Raw genomic sequence first — 19498 nt, 5'->3', positions numbered from 1 at the left:
GACTACACAGAGAAACGCTGTCTCAAAACAAACCAAAAAGGTTAGGACTAAAGTCCTTGGATGATTGGATACATCTTGCCAGGTTTATAGAAATCTAATAAGTCATCCACATTGCTCTTCTTCTGGTACCTATACTGGCTGACTTCATTGAAGAGAAGGGAGTAGACTGGAACAAGAGAATAAGGAAAGGTGGGCACGGAAGAGTGTAGTCTGCTTCCCTTGGCAGCAACCAAGGAGAAGTCTCAAGATGCTAAAACTGATGGTTGCCACACAGCTGCTGTGAGGGTCTGTTGATTCTGCCTTTTTCTGAGGTGTAACTTTTCCTTTTTCTTTTTGATGCAGGCCAGAGCACAAGTATGCTTTTTCTGATACTTTGGGCTTCCTTATTCTTTCTCTGAGCATCCCCCCCCCCCCCCCTTGTTTTTGCCATGTGGCTGACCTCCATGCCTGACTCATGGCATGGCTTTCTCTATTCCTCTTCTCCATCTCCCTCCTCTGGACAGCTGCTGAGATCTACAGCTTGCCTTCTTTGGAGTTTTTCTTTTAAACTCTAATAAAATTGTCCTTTTAAGAAAAAGAAAAATGCAAACCCTTGTTTTAATTAGGAACCTCCTAGAACCAGATACCATAAATAGAGATAAGAAAAGATATTTATGGGAGGCCTTGGCTCACTTGATTATAGCTATCTGCATGCTAGAGAACCAGAGAAGCCATTGTTCTATCTGTCAGTCTGGGGCTAGACATACAAGAACCTAGGGTCTGCTGGTGCAAGTCATGAAGTCCAGGAACAGGAGAAAAATAGTGTCCCAGGTCTCAGGGAAAGGGAGCTCTTTTGCCTTTTGCTCTGTTCAAGGCATGTCTGCATTAAGAGTGAGTCTTGCCCACTGAGTCCTCTGACTCACATGCCAGGCTCTTCCAGAACCACCATTACTAGCACTAGTACGGTGGCCCAGTTAATTGGTCTGATCAAAAACAAAGTCTCCTGGGTTTTCCTTTCAATAGTGGTGGGACAGGCTCAGCTGAAACGTGAGAAAAAAAAAATGGTTACCAGTTTGCCAGCCAAGTATCCTAGTTTTGTTTCTGTTCATTTGATAAAGCACCATGACCAGAAGCAACCTGGGGCGAAAAGGATGTATTTGGCTCACACAACCCCATCACACTCCATCAGTGAGGGAAATCAGGACGGGGATTCAAGTAGGAGCAGATGGAGGAAGTGGATGAAAGCTGCTATGGGCTTGCTTCCTCTGGCTTGCTCAGCTACCTTCCTTAGACAACCTAGGACCACCTGTCCAGGTACAGCACTACCCACCATGGGCTAGACCCTCCTACATCAACCAGAAATCAGGAATATGATTTCTGCAGACACCGCAGGCCAGTCTGATGGAAGCAATTCCTTAGTTGAGGTTACCTTCTCCCAGTTGACTCACTAATTTGTATCAAGTTAACAAAAACTAACTGGTACACCAAGTCAAGCTGATAGCCTCAATCAGCCATCACAGAAAGAAAAGAATGTTCCCGCTCTTCTTTCCTATTCCTCTCAGTATCTGGAACTTGACTGGTTCCAAGAAAAAGTAAATTTAGCAGAGCATTTGACAAAGCCATTCATGAAACCCTGTAGCCCTGGAAGGGACACACACTACTAGAAAAGAGTTAAGCATTTGGACCTATAACATGGGCACATCTAGTACCAAGAACTTCTTAGGGGATGAGGCTGTCTTATTTCCTTGTCCCTGTATTTCCAGCATTTTTAATGACTAACTTGAATAAAGAAATGAATTGACTATATTCCTAAATCGTCTTACATTTGTAAATAATGTAAGATGAAGTTAATGTTAGGAATAGAAAAAATAAGAAGTACCTTTCGGCATTGAATGTAAATTCTCATAGACATGCCGAGCAGTCAGATGTTCAGGCAGTAACACATGCCATTGCCATAATACTGTTGAAGCTGAAGCAGGAAGTTTTTTAATTAAAGGCTCCTGATGGGGGGGGCCATCTCACCCCCACTTTTCCATAGGGTATTCTTGAGCAGAAGCAGCAGGAAATATTAGATAGAAATATAGCTAGAGAGAGAGAAACAAACATAGACTAGCCTCGGGAGAACCTAGGTCCTTATCCATCGGGCTCTAATTGCCTCTGTCAAAGGGTTTTTAAAGGAATACCAAGGGGCTGAGCAAAAAACCTCTCCCAGGCACAGCCAAGTGCAGACCCTTCCAACCACCTGGCAACATTGCCCATGGTCACATCATCCCCTTATGCAGCTCTGCTGTGTCAGGCAAACTCAGATCTCAGATCTCACAAGGAAACTTCTGTGGGCTCCCACACCTGAGCTATATAGCAACATTCTAGAGAGATGGCCCAGTAGTCAAGAAAGATTGTTACGCTTCCAGACAACCTGAGTTCAGTTCCCACCATAGATCTGCCTGCAACTTAAGCCCCGGGGGTTCCCAGTGCCTTTTGGCCATCATAGGTATCCACACACACACATACTTACTTACACACAGGTACACATACATACATAAAATAGGTATCCACACACACACATACTTACACACAGATACACATACATACATAAAATAGGTATCCACACACACACATACTTACTTACACACAGATACACATACATACATAAAATAGGTATCCACACACACACATACTTACTTACACACAGATACACATACATAAATAAAATGAAATACATACATATAAATGAAAATTTTTTTTAATCATGAAAAGAAAAATTAGTTCGATGGTAGCTTATAAAATACAAGGGTCACAAAGGCTGTGCATGGTGGCGCACACCTTTAATTCTAACACTCAGGAAGCAGAGTTAGTATGATCACTGTGAGTTTGAGGCCAACCAGGGGTATATAGTGAGACCTTGTCTCCAAAAAGGAAAAAAAAACATTAAGAGCCAGCAAGATGGGTAACAATGCACTTGCTGTATGACACCCAAGTTTGGCGACCTGTGTTAGGTCCCTAGAACACATGTGAAGTCAGGGAAAGGACCAACTCCACAGTGTTGTCCTCTGACCTCCATATGTGCACCCTGTCTTCCACATGTGCTCAGTGCCCACTCAGCTCTGCTCGCTCGCTCTCTCTCTCTCACACACACACACACACATATACAAACACATACTGACACACAATTAATAAACTGAAAAAGTCTTTAACAAAGAAAGTATCTGGGCTGGGTGTCGTGGCCCATGGCTTCAGGGAAGCAAAGGCAGGTGGTTTTCTAAGTCTACAGAGCTAGATCCAGGACAGTCAGGACTACACAGGGAAACCCTCTCTCAAATAAATAAATAGAAAAACAACAACAAAAATAAAGTATCTGGAGTGCCTTTTGAATCCTCTTACTCCGGGGCAGATAAAACCAAAAATGTCAGAGGAGACAGAGTTGAAAGAACCAAAGTCACATGAAAGGACTTACAGCTCCAATGCTTATGGATGTATGTAAGGACAGCTAATCTACATCAACAGAGCCTGTAAGAAAACAGAACCTGTTTGCAGTGGGAGGAACTTTCTAATATTGTGGCTTGTGTAATAGTCCCCACAGATGACACATAAGGGAACATTAGAGAGCCATCTCCTGTGGGCTGAGGTAAACCAGATAGTTTCTAGGGTCTCCTGTTTTTAAACATTTAGAGTCACCATATATAAATTGTATTTAGAAACTTCATGTAAGTTTTTTGAAGTTAGCTTGGGATCTTTATGCCACAAGCCCCATAGCTGATTACAAAAATAAAGCCACAGGGTGACAGCACTGAAGCTGGAGGTCGGCACCTTTTAGGCCTGGTGGCTGAGTCGCAGAGGTGTTATAGTTAACTAACTTTATTAGGACAGTCTGACTGGACCTACATGTTATGCCATTTTTACTACAGTTCAAGTTTACGTGCTGACAGACTGCATTCCAATTAACTGTTTGTGTTTTGTATCAGTTAGTGAAGCCTACAGGGAAATGCTCACTGCAGACAATCTTGATATTGACAACATGAGACACACAATTCGAGATTACTCCTTATCAGGTGCCTATCGAAAGATCATTATTCGGCCTCAGAATGTCAGCTGGTAAGTATAGACTGAGGATACAGAAGTGGAGTATTTTATAGAACCACAAGGTTTTGCTTTGTGTGTGTGTGTGTGTTTCTGTGCTTAGAATCCAGCATGTAAGTGCTCCATAGCTGTTGACTGTCCTAATCACTGCTGTCACTACTGCCACCTGTTGGTATTTTTCAAGTGATCAAGAACTTAGTGTTGACTGCAGTCATGCAGTGAAAGTTACTTCTTTTTATATTTTGTTGGCATCCCTGACTTACTAAACAGATACACAGAAAATGAACTTTCTTACCTTTCTCTGTAAAACTTCATTTGATTCTGGAGCTAGAAAGATAACTAAGCCGGGTGGTGGTGGCGCACGTCTTTAATCCCAGCACTCGGGAGGCAGAGCCAGGCGGATCTCTGTGAGTTCGAGGCCAGCCTGGGCTACCAAGTGAGTTCCAGGAGAGGCGCAAAGCTACACAGAGAAACCCTGTCTCGAAAAACCAAAAAAAAAAAAAAAAAGAAAGATAACTAAGCAGTTAAGAGCACTGACTGCTCCTCTAGAGGACCAGGGTTCAGTTCCCAGCACCTACATGGCAGTTCTGTAACTCCAGTTCCAGGGGCTCCACACCCTCTTCTATCCACTCACACATGGTGCACAGACACACATTCAGACAAAGCACTCATACATACAAAATAAAATTAGAATTTAAAATATGTATCTATTTTAAAAGATACCTTTGATATTTTTTATTTCCTGAAGCTTTTCTAACTTTAAAATTAAATGCTGAACTAGTTGCCCATTGCCAGGAAATTCTCCTTTCTTCTTTTTTTTTCCTGGTAATGGGCATGAAGTTGGTAGAGTTGGATTTTACCTTCCATGCTCTGGGGAGCAGTTTCTCTCATAAGAAGGTGATGGCAGTGGTGCCCACTGTGGTGGGAATGTAAATGCCATGGTTACTTGCACTTCACCCATACAAAATGAAGTCCACCATGCTAGAGAAACCTTCCAGGTCATTTCCACCCTCTGATAGCATTTGTCATCTATTATAAAGTAAGGGAAAAGCAGTTGTTATGCATAAAATCTGGCCTGTTCTATTCTGGGGGAGGCTTACTAGTCAAACTATGTTTTTCTTGCTCCACAAATGGGGATAAAGAGCTTTGTGCCATTTGTGAATGTTCACGTTCATGCTTATCTTTATGTATTTTGAAGGGAAGTCGTTGCATATAATGATCCTAAAATTCCACTTTTCAACACGGATGTGGACAATCTAGAAGGAAAACCACCACCAATTTTTGCTTCTGGTAAATGAGCATGATGTGAAGAGTTTTTCGTGTGTGTGTGTGTGTGTGTGTGTGTGTGTGTGTGTGTGTGTGTGTGTGTGTGTGTGTGAGAGAGAGAGAGAGAGAGAGAGAGAGAGAGAGAGAGAGAGAGAGAGAGAGAGAGAGAGAGAGAGAGAGATGGGGGGGCGAGACAGAGACAGAGAGAGAACCCGAGAACTTGTGGGAGCCGGTGCTCTTCACTGGACTGAAGAGATCAGATGAGTCCCAGGGATCAAATTCAAGTCATCAGGCTCAGTGGCAGGTACTTTACTTGATGAGCCATCTTTCCAGCCCTACCTGCTCTGTTATCCTGAATAAAGTTGCCACATACATCCAGCTGGTTTATACACTCATGTGCTCTCATTTCCATGGTCTCATCCTCTGAGGACCCTTGGGGAGTAGAATCCTAAGGAAAGGGTATAGCTTTGGGGGAGTCTTGGGATCTCTGGTCAGCCGGCAGCCACTTTCAGTCTTTGACCACGCACTTCTTTCTTGCCTGGTAGAAGGCAAATATAGGGCTCTGAAGATGGACTTTTCTCTTCCTCCATCTACTTACGCCACCATGGCCATTCGAGAAGTGCTAAAAATGGACACCAGCATCAAGAAGCAGACCCAGCTGAATACAAACTGGCTGCGATGAGTAGTGCATTCTTCAGAGAGGAGACACAGACAAGTACCCGCTCGATGACCTCCTGTTCTTTTCTTTTTTAATTGCTGACTCATATTTGATTTTTAAAACTTTTATAGTAAAAGATTATTTGTATTTTTTAAAGTTTTTATCAGCTTAAAGAAATTTACAATGTTTGTACACATATACAAATCCTGAGGATCCTAATTATAGCTCAGAAGATATAAATTGGTCAGGATATACTTTAGGTGCTTAAATCTTAGTACAGCATCAGCTTTTTGGCTTTATAATAATAAAGGGGACTTTGGTTTAAAGGAGCAGTTTTAGGCTTTGCTGCGCTCCTGAAGTACAAACACCGGGAATTTTTATAAGTCCATGATGGGAATACACAGTGATTCGTCTCAAGAGCAAATGCAGCAAACAGATCTTGACTATGGAAATTAGAGTACATACTTAACACACTGTACTCATGTTGGTTCAAAGGTTTATAAACACAACATGGTTTTCATGGTGCAGCTGTGTGTTGGATTCAAGTAAGCAGTTATAGATGTCTTAGCTTGCAGTGGCTTTCCTGTTTATAGTATCAGCGTCTTTCAGGTGAACTTTTCCTTGATATAAGTACATAGTTTTTATTGGTAAAGGTCTAATTTTGCTCTAGGTGCCTTTTACTTTCAGGACTCTTTCCACTGGACTCAAAAGTAAACAGTGATCAAAAAGAAAATGTGGAAAACTTACAAGGGCTCCTTCTATGCTAACCTGTCACCAGCTGCTCAAGCATTTCCATCATGGGCGCCGCAAAAAAAACTTTCTCTGAAAGGATGGATATGCCTTTCCCAAGTTGTGTAACATGACTCTACTAATTTTATTTTCTATTATTTCTAGAAACAAATATTTTTAAGAACTCCTTTCTACTAATTATGTAAATAAATCAAATAAATATTCTAAAACTGAATGCATGTAAAAATCTTGTCCCTCATTAAAGGAAAGCAAGGCACTCAGTGAGTGAAGGGTCCTTGGCAGAGGTGACATAGAAGTGTCTTGATACAGTATGCAATGTGAGAATCATGTGAAATTGTATCCACTGGGGTGACTGATGATATGGCCTGGGTTCATAGTTATCCAGTCCACAGTATCACTCCATGGCCTCCTGGTGTGCTTTCTGGAATGTAAAGAAATGCTTAGAGCAGAGCATGAATGGCATGTGTCCTGGATCTGGCCCTGAAAGCACAAGTGAGAACCAATAATGCATTTAACTCTTTCTTTGTACTGGCCTGTGTCACTGCTAAGACTGCAAATGAGTGAGAAACAGAACTAGTAACAGTTACTTATGAGAAGACTTAGTCTCCTGTTGGAAGTGTATGCAGTACTACATGTAAATTGACATTTAAACAAAGAAGCTCAGCTTACAGTCCTCATCTGGGAAATACTTTGAGCCCTCCCTGTGTGAGGAGTTGATTTTCCTGGTCACATCAGCCAATTTCACCAATTTGTATATGTCACTTTGTCTTTTTAAAATTACATTTTATTGTATGTATACACATAATTTTTTATTACACTTTATTTATTGTCTCTCTGTGTGTGCCTATTTGTGTGTTCTTGTACACATCTCACAGCACACATGTGGATGTCAGAGAATAATTGCAGGAGTTGGTTATCTCCTTCCATCATGTGAGTCTCAGGTCATCAGTCTTGGCACCAGGCACCTTTACCACTGAGCCACCTCACTGGCTCCCTGTATAGGTATCATTTTAAACATCAACAGAAACAGTAATGATTTGAGGCAGGTTCTTCAAGCTATTTTGGGACTCGAGAACATAATGTTTAGCTCTAGAGATTTGATGTGAAATAAGCCATCACCTTAGCATGGAAGTCAGGACACTTCCCTCGATGTTAACAGTAGGAAAAGGATTCTCTGAAGCAAATTTACAAACTGGAACCATTTCCTAATGCAAAAGTAAGGTAAATAAAGCTGAGTGTGGTGGCACACCTGTTGGCCAGCACTGGGGAGGCCGAGGCCAAGTTTACACTTGAGAACTGCGTAAGTGTGTTTCAAAGAGGCAGGACTTGGTGGCTCTCGCCTTTAATCCCAGCACTCTAGGCAGAGACAGGCAGAACTCAGTGAGTTAGAGGCCAGCAAGTTCCAGGCCAGCCAGGGCTACATAGGGAGAGTCTCTCACAAAGAAAAGAAAATGGCAATTTTTATTTGGTCAATCTTAGAGGTTTGGTTTGGTTTGGTTTTCAAATAAACAAATTCTAGCCAAGGTTACCCTGGAAGTCACTATTAGCCAAGTCTGACCTTAAACTCAACAATCCTAGCCAGATTTCCCAAGCACTAAGATTACAGGCATGAAAAAAAAAAAAAAATTACAGGCATGAGCTACCTACCATGCCTGGCTCCTATGAAATGTTTTATTCATAGTTTCATATTACAGACAACTATAGTATAGTAGTTGCCATTACTAAACACAAACAGGAAACAAAACATCTGGTTCTAGCCGGGCAGTGGTGGCGCACGCCTTTAATCCCAGCACTCGGGAGGCAGAGCCAGGCGGATCTCTGTGAGTTTGAAGCCAGCCTGGGCTACCAAATGAGTTCCAGGAGAGGCGCAAAGCTACACAGAGAAACCCTGTCTCGAAAAACAAAAAAAAAAACACATCTGGTTCTTACTTCTCTGAGGCTCAGGGAACATTATAGAAGAGAGACAGAAAGAATCAGAACCAGAGGATGAGGGAGAAGGTCTTCGAAATGCTATCTTCTGGAAATGGCATGGCCATTACAACCATCAATCACAGCAGCTGTATCTGTCAAGAGCCAATCATACAATGAGAAAAGGACTCGGGAGGAAGTGGAAGGGTGACCAGAGATTGGTCTATGGGGTAGTGAGAGTAATTGATGCATTTTATATGTGTAGCAAATTGTCAAAGAGCAAATTTAATTCAAGTGTTTTAAAACTGGTTGATTACCATTACTCTAATGTTAAAAAAAAAAAAAGAATCCTAGCAGATGTGGTGAGAATATTTGTATTCCATGTACTCGGAGATTAAGGCAAGAGATTGCTTAATTCCAGGAGTTTGGAACCAGCCCAGGTAAAATAGTGAGCAAAACCCCAGCTCAAAAAAAAAAAAAAAAAAAAAGTACCTGGTTGATTCCTAAATCAACCAATAAGTTGGCATCAGCTGCAATAGTACATGTAGTATTTATATTGGAATAGATTGTGTGGCCAATTTGAATGAAAAGGAGCCTGTATGTAGAAACTAAACAAAGTAAGTTTTCCAAGTGCTACACATAAATGTGATCTGGGTGTCAGGCTATGCTGGTTTGGGGTTTTGTTTTGTCTTGGTATTTTGAAACAGGGTCTCACTAACCTGTGTCCTAGGCTGTTCTTAAACACAGTTTCCTCCTGCCATAACTTTGCAAGTGCTAGAATAACAGGTGTTTACCACCATGCCTGATTGTGTATGTGCTTTTTATTTATTTTTCTGAGACAGGATATTACTCGAAAACCTTGTTACACTGGAACTCATCTCAGTCCTCCTGCACTCCCTCACAAGTATTGGGATTATAGGCATGTGTTGCCACACCCAGATTTAGTATGTGCTTTTTTGAAACATGAAAATTAGTTAAGAGAGAGCTGAGGATGTTGCTCAGGTGTAGGGGTCTTGATAACATGCAAGAAGAAAAGCCCCAGGTTCCATTCCCACCACCACTTAAAACCGGGTAGTATAGGGTAGAGGCAGGCAGATCAGAAGTTCAAACTTATCTTAGGCTATGTAGTGAGTTCTAAGCCAGCCCAAGCTAGATGAGACCTTGTCTCAAATGAAAATAAAACAGGTCAGGAAAGTGAACCATTTCTTGTTTCAGACATCAGAAGTGAGAGGCAAGCAGAGGAGCTCCCAAGCTGTGGGGCTGGCAAGGTAAGGCACTTACCGCCAAAATGGATAACATGAGTTCCATCCCCAGAACCCACATGGTAGAAGGCAAGAACTGCCCTCCATAAGTTGTCCTCCCACCTACACACACACACACACACACACACACACACACACACACACACACACACACACTGTGTTGCTAATTAATGTAAAAGCTGTAAGGGAAAGAGAATTTGCTTACATAGTGAAGGATAACAAAGCTTTTTTCTTTATTCAGTGAAATTGCCTTTCTCATTTCATGGTGCTACATTCCCATAGGATAGAAGTTTTTGGTTTGTGATTATTAACACTTTGGAAAATCTAATAAGGGAAAATTATAGACACTGCCTCCAGAGAAGAGAGAGTTATACATTGACATTTTTGCAAACTTTCATATAATTTCAGGCTTTAGTGCATTTGGATCCCCTGCTCTAGGTGGCTGCTTTCCAGATTTTCAATCTTAAAGTGCAGATTATTTCCTACAGTCTGGGATGTCTGGCTAGAACTTGAGATTGCATTTCTAACCAACTCTCAGTGGTGTCTGTGCTGCTAGTCTGCACACACCTGAAGTAATGGGCTTGAGACAAACTGGCCAGCATAGTGGCCACTGCCCATATGTAGTTCAACCTGAGCTTACTGAAATGGAACCTTAGTTCCTCAGTCCCATCAGCTACAATTCACCCCTTCACAATCAGATATGTAAGCAGTGACTTCATGTTGGATAGCAGTGCCCTAGTTAACAAATCATTTGGCTGAGACACATAGACTCAGGGTAGGTCTTACCTGATGACTAAAGGCAAGTACATTGAGTTCCTGTACAGCACTGTGCAAGTGAGATTCAATTGTAATTAGATCCTAGGGCTCAGAATTTCCCACTTGAAATAGATATTACTCAAATCCGAGCACTCAGGAGGCAGAGGCCGGTGGATCTCTTGAGTTCAATGCCAGCCTGGTCTACAAAGTGAGTTTCAGGACAGCCAGGGCTATTAAACAGAGAAACTCTGTCTCAAAACTAAAAGAGAGAGAGAGAGAGAGAGAGAGAGAGAGAGAGAGAGAGAGAGAGAGAGAGAGAGAGAGAGAGAGAGAGATCGAGCGAGCGAGCGAGCGAGCGAGCGAGCGAGCGAGCTCACTTTAGGAGTCTTCCTTAAACTCACTTTGCTTCCATGCTGCTTTTCTGTCTTCCTCTGGGATCACCTCTTATCCCTTCTGTCCACCCTTACTTATCCACTTATCTACTAGATAACCAACATCCACAGGTTTAGTCAAAACAGGCTTAAAGCTGTGTCACTTCACTTTGTACTGAAAATGTATTCTCCAGAAAGACTTAACTATTGAAATTAAGAACTTCCTCCCTAGCCAGGCATAGTGGAGGCAGAGGTAGTTGCAGGCCAGCCTTGTCTATATAGTACATTCTAGGACAGCCACAGCCAGGGCTACATTGAAAGACCCTGTCTCAAAAACAAAAAACTTCCTCTTTCACTGTAGTTAGAAGCTGTGAGAATGTCTAGACTCTAGATCAGTGGTTCTCAACCTTCCTAATGCTGCATCCCTTTCATATAGTTCCTCATGTTGTGACCACACCCAACCATAAAATTACTTTCATTGCTACTTCAGAACTGTAATTTTGCTGTTATGAATCACAATATAAATATCTGATATTTCTGATGGTCTTATGTGACCACTGTGAAAGATTCTTCTGACCCACAAGGGGGTCAAGACCTACAGGTTGAGAATGCTGCTTAGAGGGCCCCTACTGTGGTGGTGTCTTGGGAGAGTGCAATGCTGACTTTGTGTTGTGATTTTTCCACCTGTGCTAAAAACCCCTGAAAACTCACCTGTATGTAAAAAGAGGACAGAAGAAATTGATTCCTGGTATGCATTTACTTCCTGGTATGCATTTACTGGCCCCATCAGAAGCATGTTTCTTCAGACCAGCTATCCCCAAGAGAAATGTAATGTGAACCATATGCAGTACTATCCACAGGGCTATATTTCATGACTCCAAATAGGTACATGAAGCTTTGGATGGCAGTGACCTTAGATACTGTGGTGTTTGTTTGTTTGTTTGTTTGTTTGTTTTTCTTTTCCAAACATAAGGCCACAGTTAGATTAGAAATAAGAAAATGGACCAGGCGGTGGTGGCACACGCCTTTAATCCCAGCACTTGGGAGGTAGAGGCAGGTGGATCTCTCTGAGTTTGAGGACAGACTGTTCTACAAAGCAAGTTTCAGGACACCCAGAGCTACACAGAGAAACTCTGTCTCGAGAAAAAGAAAAAAATAATAAGAAAATGGAACAATTTTAATAATATTACAAGATTTGGATGAATATATTCTTTCCTCCCACAGTGTCTTACTGCATGAACTGAACTTTCAGATAATGGTTGACTACAAATAACTGAAACTGGCACCCAAAGCCAAAGAAGTGGGGCTGTGTACCTGAGAATTTTCCAGTAACCACATGAAAAGTGAAATTAATTGCATGTAATTTACTCAATATATCCAAAATGTCATTTTAACTCGTAACATTTTACATTGTCTTTTTTCTTGTTTTTGTGCTAAGTACTCAAAATCTAGTTATGGTTAAAGTGCATGCTGGGGTGGGGAAACAATTCAGTGAATAAAGGGCTGACTATGCCGAGTGAGGCCTGGAGTTCAGGTCCCCAGAACACATGTAAAAGCCAGACAGTTGTGGCAGCTGCATATAATCCTAGCACTCGGGGAGACAGACAGGATTCCAAGGCAAGCTGGGCAACTAGATTAGTCAGTCCTGGTGAGCCCCAGGTTCAGCAAGAGCAACTGATGAAAACACCTAACGTGGACTTTGGCTTCCAGTCACACATGTTGCACCTACCCTCATGTAAACACAGACACATGCAAGACAAACAACAAAACAATAGATCTTAATTTGGGCTCGCCATATTTCCAGTGCTCATTAGCACATTTGGCTAATGGCTGCCATATTTGCTTAGCAACTCAGATCACTTGTTCTTTGTCACGTCATCAGTGTAAAGGTAAATTATCTTGGGTATTAAAGTTTAATTTGAGATCTGGAGAGATAGCACAGTGGTTAAGAGCACTGACTGCTCTTCCAGAGGATCTAGGTTCAATTTCCAGCACTCACACAGCAGCTCACAACTGTCTAACTACAGTTCCAGGGGATCCAACACCCTCACACAGACATACATGCAGGCAAAACACCAATGCACATAAAATATAAATAAATCATTAAAAAATAAAGTTTAATTTGTAAAACTTAGAATGTATAGGTTGGAAGTAAGGTTTGGTAAATGTGAGGCTATTTGTCGGGTTTTGTTTGTTTTGTTTTAAACCTGGGTCTCACTATGTAGGCCCTAGTGTCTGGAACACACACTGTAGACCAGGCTAGCCTCAAACTCAAAAGAACTACCTTCTCTGTTTTCTGAGTGCTTGAGGTTACAGGTTTGAGCCACCACACCAGGCCTAAAACTTTTTAAACAATTTGGGGGGCGGGGGGAGAGTGTAGGTGTAAACATGTGTATGGGTGTGGAGGGCAAAGAACTTTTGGGAGTCAGTTCTCTCCTTCAGTTGTGTAGGACTCGGGGATCAAACCCTGGTTATAAGGCTTGGCATCAAGGGCCCTTGCCCACTGAGCCATGAATGTGATTTCTTTAATCTGTGTACACATTCATTTATGTATGATGTGTGTGTTCACATTTGTGTGTGTGTGAATGATGACTTGTGTGGAGGTCAGAGGACAACCTTGGGAGTTGGTGATCACCTTCTACTGGTTTTGCTGCTATGTATCACAGGCTAGCAGGTCCATAAGCTTCCAGGGTCCAAGTTTGAAATTTATTCAGATAGGGGTTGTCTTGCACCATATGCCTCATCCAGGTTTATGAGTGAGCATTGCACTCCTGCCCCCTCCCGCTCTTGCTGTCTATCTGCGTTTCCCAACATCATCATCATCATCACCATCATCATTATCATAATATCTCCGGCCCCACCTCCACCCCCGCCCTTGTTCCCTGCTCATCTGCTTGCCAGCTTTTCATGTGTTCTCTTAGTGACATTCCTTTGGCAGGGCCCACCAAAGGGATGCCCACTTTGATTTTGCCTGTTCTGTCTGCTTTCCCACATTACCATGTTGTAATTCCACCTGCCCGCTCCACCTGTACCAAATCCCTTCTCCTTGTTTGTTCCTGCCTGCCCTCCAGAAAATCTCTTCTTCCAAATCCTCTACTCACTGTTCCCACTCGATCATCCAGGCTTTCTTTCAATCTGGGCAGCCCAGCCATTTTAGGATTTTTAAGTTGATCATCTGACACGGTTTCCCAGGAAAAGTTTTGTTCATCTTTCTGTTAAAAAGTCCCGTCTATTTCATGTGATGGATGAAAATGTATGGATGATAATGTGGCCACTGCATGCTTGCTTTTACCTGGTCTTGGATGCCTGGGTCTTCATATTCTGTGTCTTGGCTCAGCTGTTACTACAACTAGCAGACTTAGCTCAGAATGTGATGACAAAGAAGGTTGTTTTATGCTGTTCTACCTTGTTACAAAGAAAAACAGCAAAGAAATTGGGTAGGGTTAAAAATCTGTAACAAAAGTTAACTAAAAACTGGTAACTCCAAATTTAAACTGCTTTAGAAAACAACCATGTGGGCAGCCACCATTAGGAACAACACGTGGTCTGTCATTACCTAATAACGTGTGGGCAGTCACCATTTATGTAAGAGGGAGGTCATGTGACTTCACTGCCATCTTAGATAGAGGTGACCACGTGGAGATGGGTCCACCAGGAGACATTAGGTCTCCAAGTTATTTTGGATTCGGATAGATTTCTGTGTGATAATTCCTGTCCTATCCTAAAAACAAGGTTTATGGAAGATAGGATTTAAAGCAATGCTGGTTTGCTGATGTATTAAAGCTGCGCCTCCATGCATTCGTGTACAGGGATGTATCTTGCTGGCAGTCAGATTTTATAGCATAAGGATATTCCCTTAGTATTGATTTTGAAAACATTAAATTGTTTGCAGTGTTAAAACTTGGTTTTGCCTTATGATTGTATCTTAGGCCCACAGCTGAAAACTAGAGACTGAAATATTCCCTCGAATCTTCTTGCTTTTACTGACATTGGTAAGCTGCAGCTAACTGGGTAAACTAAGTCAGGCCTAAAAAACATTTGTCTAACTCAGATATACCTAACAGATACTCTGATCCTCAAATGCTTCAGGGATCTGAGAATATGGCATTTTAATAAAAATGGAGACATGCCAGTACCTGTCTACATCCTGTATCTCCTCCAAGAAAGATGGAAGGTCACAGAAGAACTTCTACCTGGAAGCTTGTTTTAAATGTGGCAAAGCCAGACATGGAGCAGACAACTGCTTTACATCTCAACCTCTGCCAAGACCCTGCCCAGACTGGACAACAGGACACTGGGGGATCGATTGCCCCACTTTGCCAAAATAAGGTAGGTTGCTCTCCCCAAATTCCTACCCCACAGGAACGTCTGTCAGATCTTCTGGACTTGGCAGCTGAAGACATTGGGACTTCTGTCCCCTAATGACCATGGAGAAACCTGGGACTGCCTGGGTAGCTGGAAAGCTGTCTCCCTTCTTACTTATCCTTCTCAGATGTGGTGGCGTTTGATGACTAGGGTACTTATAAACTGATAGAGTGCTGACTACAAACAGTTTTCAGAAGTTCTTAAATTCCTGTGGATTTCACTGGTCTCAGCTTTTAGAGACAGGTTAGCATTAGAGAGAGTATGGAAGCCTGCAGGGATATTCAACTCTGTTCCTCCCTCACTCCTTAGCCTCCCTCCCTCAGGCCTCCTTCACTAACTTACCCACTTCCATTCAGTAAATTTCCTCTGGTTGTCCTCTTAAGTATAGACTTAAAGGTGTGTTTCATTGGGCTGAAACCAGGCCCTAGGAAAAGTTTTCATACTTTTTAACCCGAAGCCATAGCCTTTTGCTATGATACCAAGATATGAATCTGTTCCAGTTGTTTTACAGATACCTGCAGCTTCCTGGGGAAAGACTTGTGCTACTGTATCAAGAAATCTGGCCTGGTGGATCAGTCCCTAGACAGGTCCATCCCTCCTGCCAGACTTGTGCCAAGGCCAACTCACAGGGAGCCCTCCAGATATGCTAGCTCCTGGTTTTGGTTTTTTGTTTTTCGAGACAGGGTTTCTCTGTGTAGCCCTGTCTGTCCTGGAACTCACTCTGTAAACCAGACTGGCCTCAGACTCAGAGATCCACCTGTCTCTGCCTCCGGAGTGCTGGGATTCCACCAGGTTTCCCATCCCCTACCCCCAACTTTTTACCAGGAGTTTGTCTTAGACAACATATAGTTTAGGTCTCATTTTGTGAGCCACCTGACAACTTTTGTCTTTTAATTGCTGTATTTAGATAATACAGTTTAACATCCACTTTAAATTAATTGTGTTTGCACTTTGCTGCTTTTCTCCTCTTTTTCAGCCTTTTCTGGTTTTAGCTGAACATTGTATATAATTCTTGTTTCTTTCCTCCTACAGAATATCAAAATTTTACAGCTTAAATTTTTTTAGTGATAGCCATGGTGACCTAGGGCTACAATCTCGGCATGGGAGGCAAGAGGCAGATCAGTTAGAATTCTAGACTAGCTAGGGTTGCACTGTGAACCCCTGTTTCTACCCTCCCACCACCTCACCCAAGAACAAAGAAGCCAGGCATGGTGGGAGGCAGAGGCAGGAGCGGGAGGCAGACACCTTTGTGAATTCAAGACCAGCCTAATCTACTTAGTGAATTCTATGCCAACCAGGGCTACAAAGTGAGACAGTGTCTCAAAAACAAAAACAAGCATTTGCTTCGGTACCATATGTACTAAAACTGGAACAAAACAGAGAAGTTGGGCATAGCCCTTAAGTAAAGGTTGCTGGGAATCTCCACTCTGGTCTCACTCCTCCCATTCCAGACCCTGCCCCTCAGAAAGCCCACCAAGGGCTCCTCCCACAAGGGCTGCTCAAGACCACGCCTACAAGGTATTTAAGACCTGGTTGCCAGACCTGCTGTGAGATTACTCTCCTGCCTTTATTAAATCCGGTCTTACTAAATTAATTTGGTTTGATTTGGCTTATTGTATTGGTAGAGGATACCCAATAATTAGGGATCCAATACTTACCAAAGATGACAAATTTGCAACAAGTTCCATAATTTTTTAAAGTAATTATTCTAGATTTTAAAAATTTACAAATATCCTTTAAAATTAATTTTAGCTTGGAAAAATAATGAATTTCATTAAAACATTTTCCCTTTACAGTTTTTCCTTATTATTTTAAATTATATGCATAAGACGTATGTGCACATGAGTGCTGATGTCCTTAAAGGCCAGAGACATGGGATCCACTGAAACTAGAGTTACAGGCAGTGGTGGCCCACCTTACTTACATAGGTCCCAGGAAGCCAACTTGGTCCTCTACAAGAGTAGTATGCTCCCTTAACCACGATAGCTTGGAACAGTTATGTAATAGATGAATTGCCAATAAGAAAAGTAAAGGGAAGTATTTTAAGGCATGGCTTCTTGACTATGTTTGTTTCTTAATGCACATTCAGGTTTCTGGTATACACCATGTTCCTTTTCCCTGAGGAACTTAGCATTTAGGTGACACAGGAAGATAAGAGGGGCTACATATATGTACTTTCCTTCCCTAAGTTAGATATGAAGGGACTCTGGCTGGCTTGAGTGTGGGAGCGTGGCTCTGGCAGGCCCCGCCCTTCTCCCCGACTCCCTCTGTCTTGCTAAAAACTGTTAGAGTACATTCCTAAAGCTAGTCATCAAGGTCTGTTCCCTTATTTTACCACTTCCTCCTCCTGAGGCTGACTAACAAGATCCAGCTATCAAAGTACTGAAGTCTAGCAATCAAGAGCCCCCTTTGGCTCACCTAATTAACAGGCCCAATCAAAATGTGCATCCTACCCCATTCTAACACAGAGCTCCCCTTTTTTTCTCTTTAAAAATTACGCCTGCAAGGTCATTTGTTGCTGTTTTTCTGCCTGAATCAGAAAGCAGTCACTGTAACTTTTCTTCCCAGATTAATATAAAGAATCTCTCTGTGAAAACAGGTGTTTGTGTGTGGTTTGTGCCTAATCCAGGTTCCCAGAGAAAACCCCTGCTGTTCAGGGTTGTGGGAGAGGCTCCATCAAGATAAAACTCTGGTAAAGTTTTTGCCCTGTTGTTATAAAGAATACTTAAGTATGTTTTAAAATGCTCTTTAGTTCTTCCCTTGCAGCAATATAGTGTTTCTTACCTTCTCAAAATGAGAAGCTAAATTCCTGAATCTAAAAAAATACCTAAAATCCTTAGAAGTTCCTCAGTTTTGTGTCACCCACACTCAGCATTAAGTAATTCAAAATCACCATTGATGGTTAAATAAGATCGCTCAGTGAATTAAGAAACTTACAGACAAGCCTAATGATAAAAGTTCCACCCCCTGGATCTACATGACAGAAGGTGTGAGAGCCAAAGGTACATTTTAAGTTTTTTTTTTTTTTTTTTTTTTTTTTTTTTTTTTTTTTTTTTTTTTAAGATTTATTTATTTACTATGTATACAGCATATGTGACTGCAGGCCAGAAGAGGGCACCAGATCTCACTACAGGTGGTTGTGAGCCACCATGTGGTTGCTGGGAATTGAACTCAGGACCTCTGGAAGAGCAGTCAGTGCTCTTAACCTCTGAGCCATCTCTCCAGCCCACATTTTAAGTTTTAATTACTATGCTTAAGAGATCCATGAAACAAAAACGCCTCTGATCTGCAAGCCCCTTGCCCAAAGACATATAGTTCCTGAAATGCTGGAGACTGTTGTTTATGGGAGATAACATGACACATGTTTTCACTCCCCTAAACAAGTTTATTTAACCCATATACACCAGGTGTGCTTGATCACATGTGGATGGGGGTTTCACAGGCTGGAGGTACTTCAGAATATATGCTTGCCCCTGATTGGACTTGATGGGAAATACTTAAGCCAATGACTACAAACCTTGATTCGGGGCCTGCTGTGGGATGTTCTGTATGTTAAATGTGTTTCTCTGATTAGTTAATAAATAAAACACTGATTGGCCAGTAGCAAGGCAGGAAGTATAGGCGGAACAAGGAGAGAGGAGAATTCTGGGAAGTAGAAGGCTGAGTCAGAGAGACGCTGCCAGCCGCCGCCATGGAAAGCAAGATGCAAGGTACCGGTAAGCCACGAGCCACGTGGCAACTTATAGATTAATAGAAATGGGTTAATTTAAGATATAAGAACAGCTAGCAAGAAGCCTGAGCCATGAGGCCAAACAGTTTAAGTAATATAAGTCTCTGCGTGTTTGCTTGGTTGGATCTGAGCAGCTGCAGGACTGGCGGGTGAGAGAGATTTGTCCTGACCGTGGGCCAGGCAGGACCAGGAAAACTCTAGCAACAGGGGCTATTTTCTGGAAACCCAGAGATAGACCTGGCTGGAACCTATACACCTCACCAGTATTTAATTAAAGCTTGCAGCAAATTTGGCTTTAAATTGTGGCAGTGGTCTTATTCTCAATTGGTGATATTAACAAAGGAAAGAACAGATCCCACAAATTATCCTCTAATGT

General features: G+C 42.1%; 1 protein-coding gene across 3 annotated transcripts in view; it reads left to right on the top strand.

Annotated features, from left to right (window-relative positions):
* Positions 1–18391, top strand: part of LOC128098862 (pseudouridylate synthase 7 homolog) — a 58685-nt gene extending 40294 nt beyond the window's left edge. For 2 of the 3 annotated variants that reach the window (XM_052720344.1, XM_052720342.1), the window contains 3 exons: positions 3942–4071; positions 5255–5346; positions 5868–6944. In XM_052720344.1, coding sequence (XP_052576304.1) covers positions 3942–4071; positions 5255–5346; positions 5868–6004 — 359 coding nt within the window. In that variant the 3' untranslated portion in view covers positions 6005–6944. Of the gene's footprint in view, positions 1–3941; positions 4072–5254; positions 5347–5867; positions 6945–15116 lie in introns of those variants that run through there. The other variant, XM_052720341.1, reaches the window with a different exon arrangement.
* Positions 18392–19498: the final 1107 nt, after the last annotated feature.

This window comes from Peromyscus californicus, unplaced genomic scaffold (assembly GCF_007827085.1).
Source record: "Peromyscus californicus insignis strain IS unplaced genomic scaffold, ASM782708v3 Scaffold_6__1_contigs__length_162567912, whole genome shotgun sequence".
NCBI lineage: Eukaryota > Metazoa > Chordata > Mammalia > Rodentia > Cricetidae > Peromyscus > Peromyscus californicus.
Note: the sequence above shows the minus strand (reverse complement) of the source record. Positions and strands in the feature narration are given on the sequence as shown.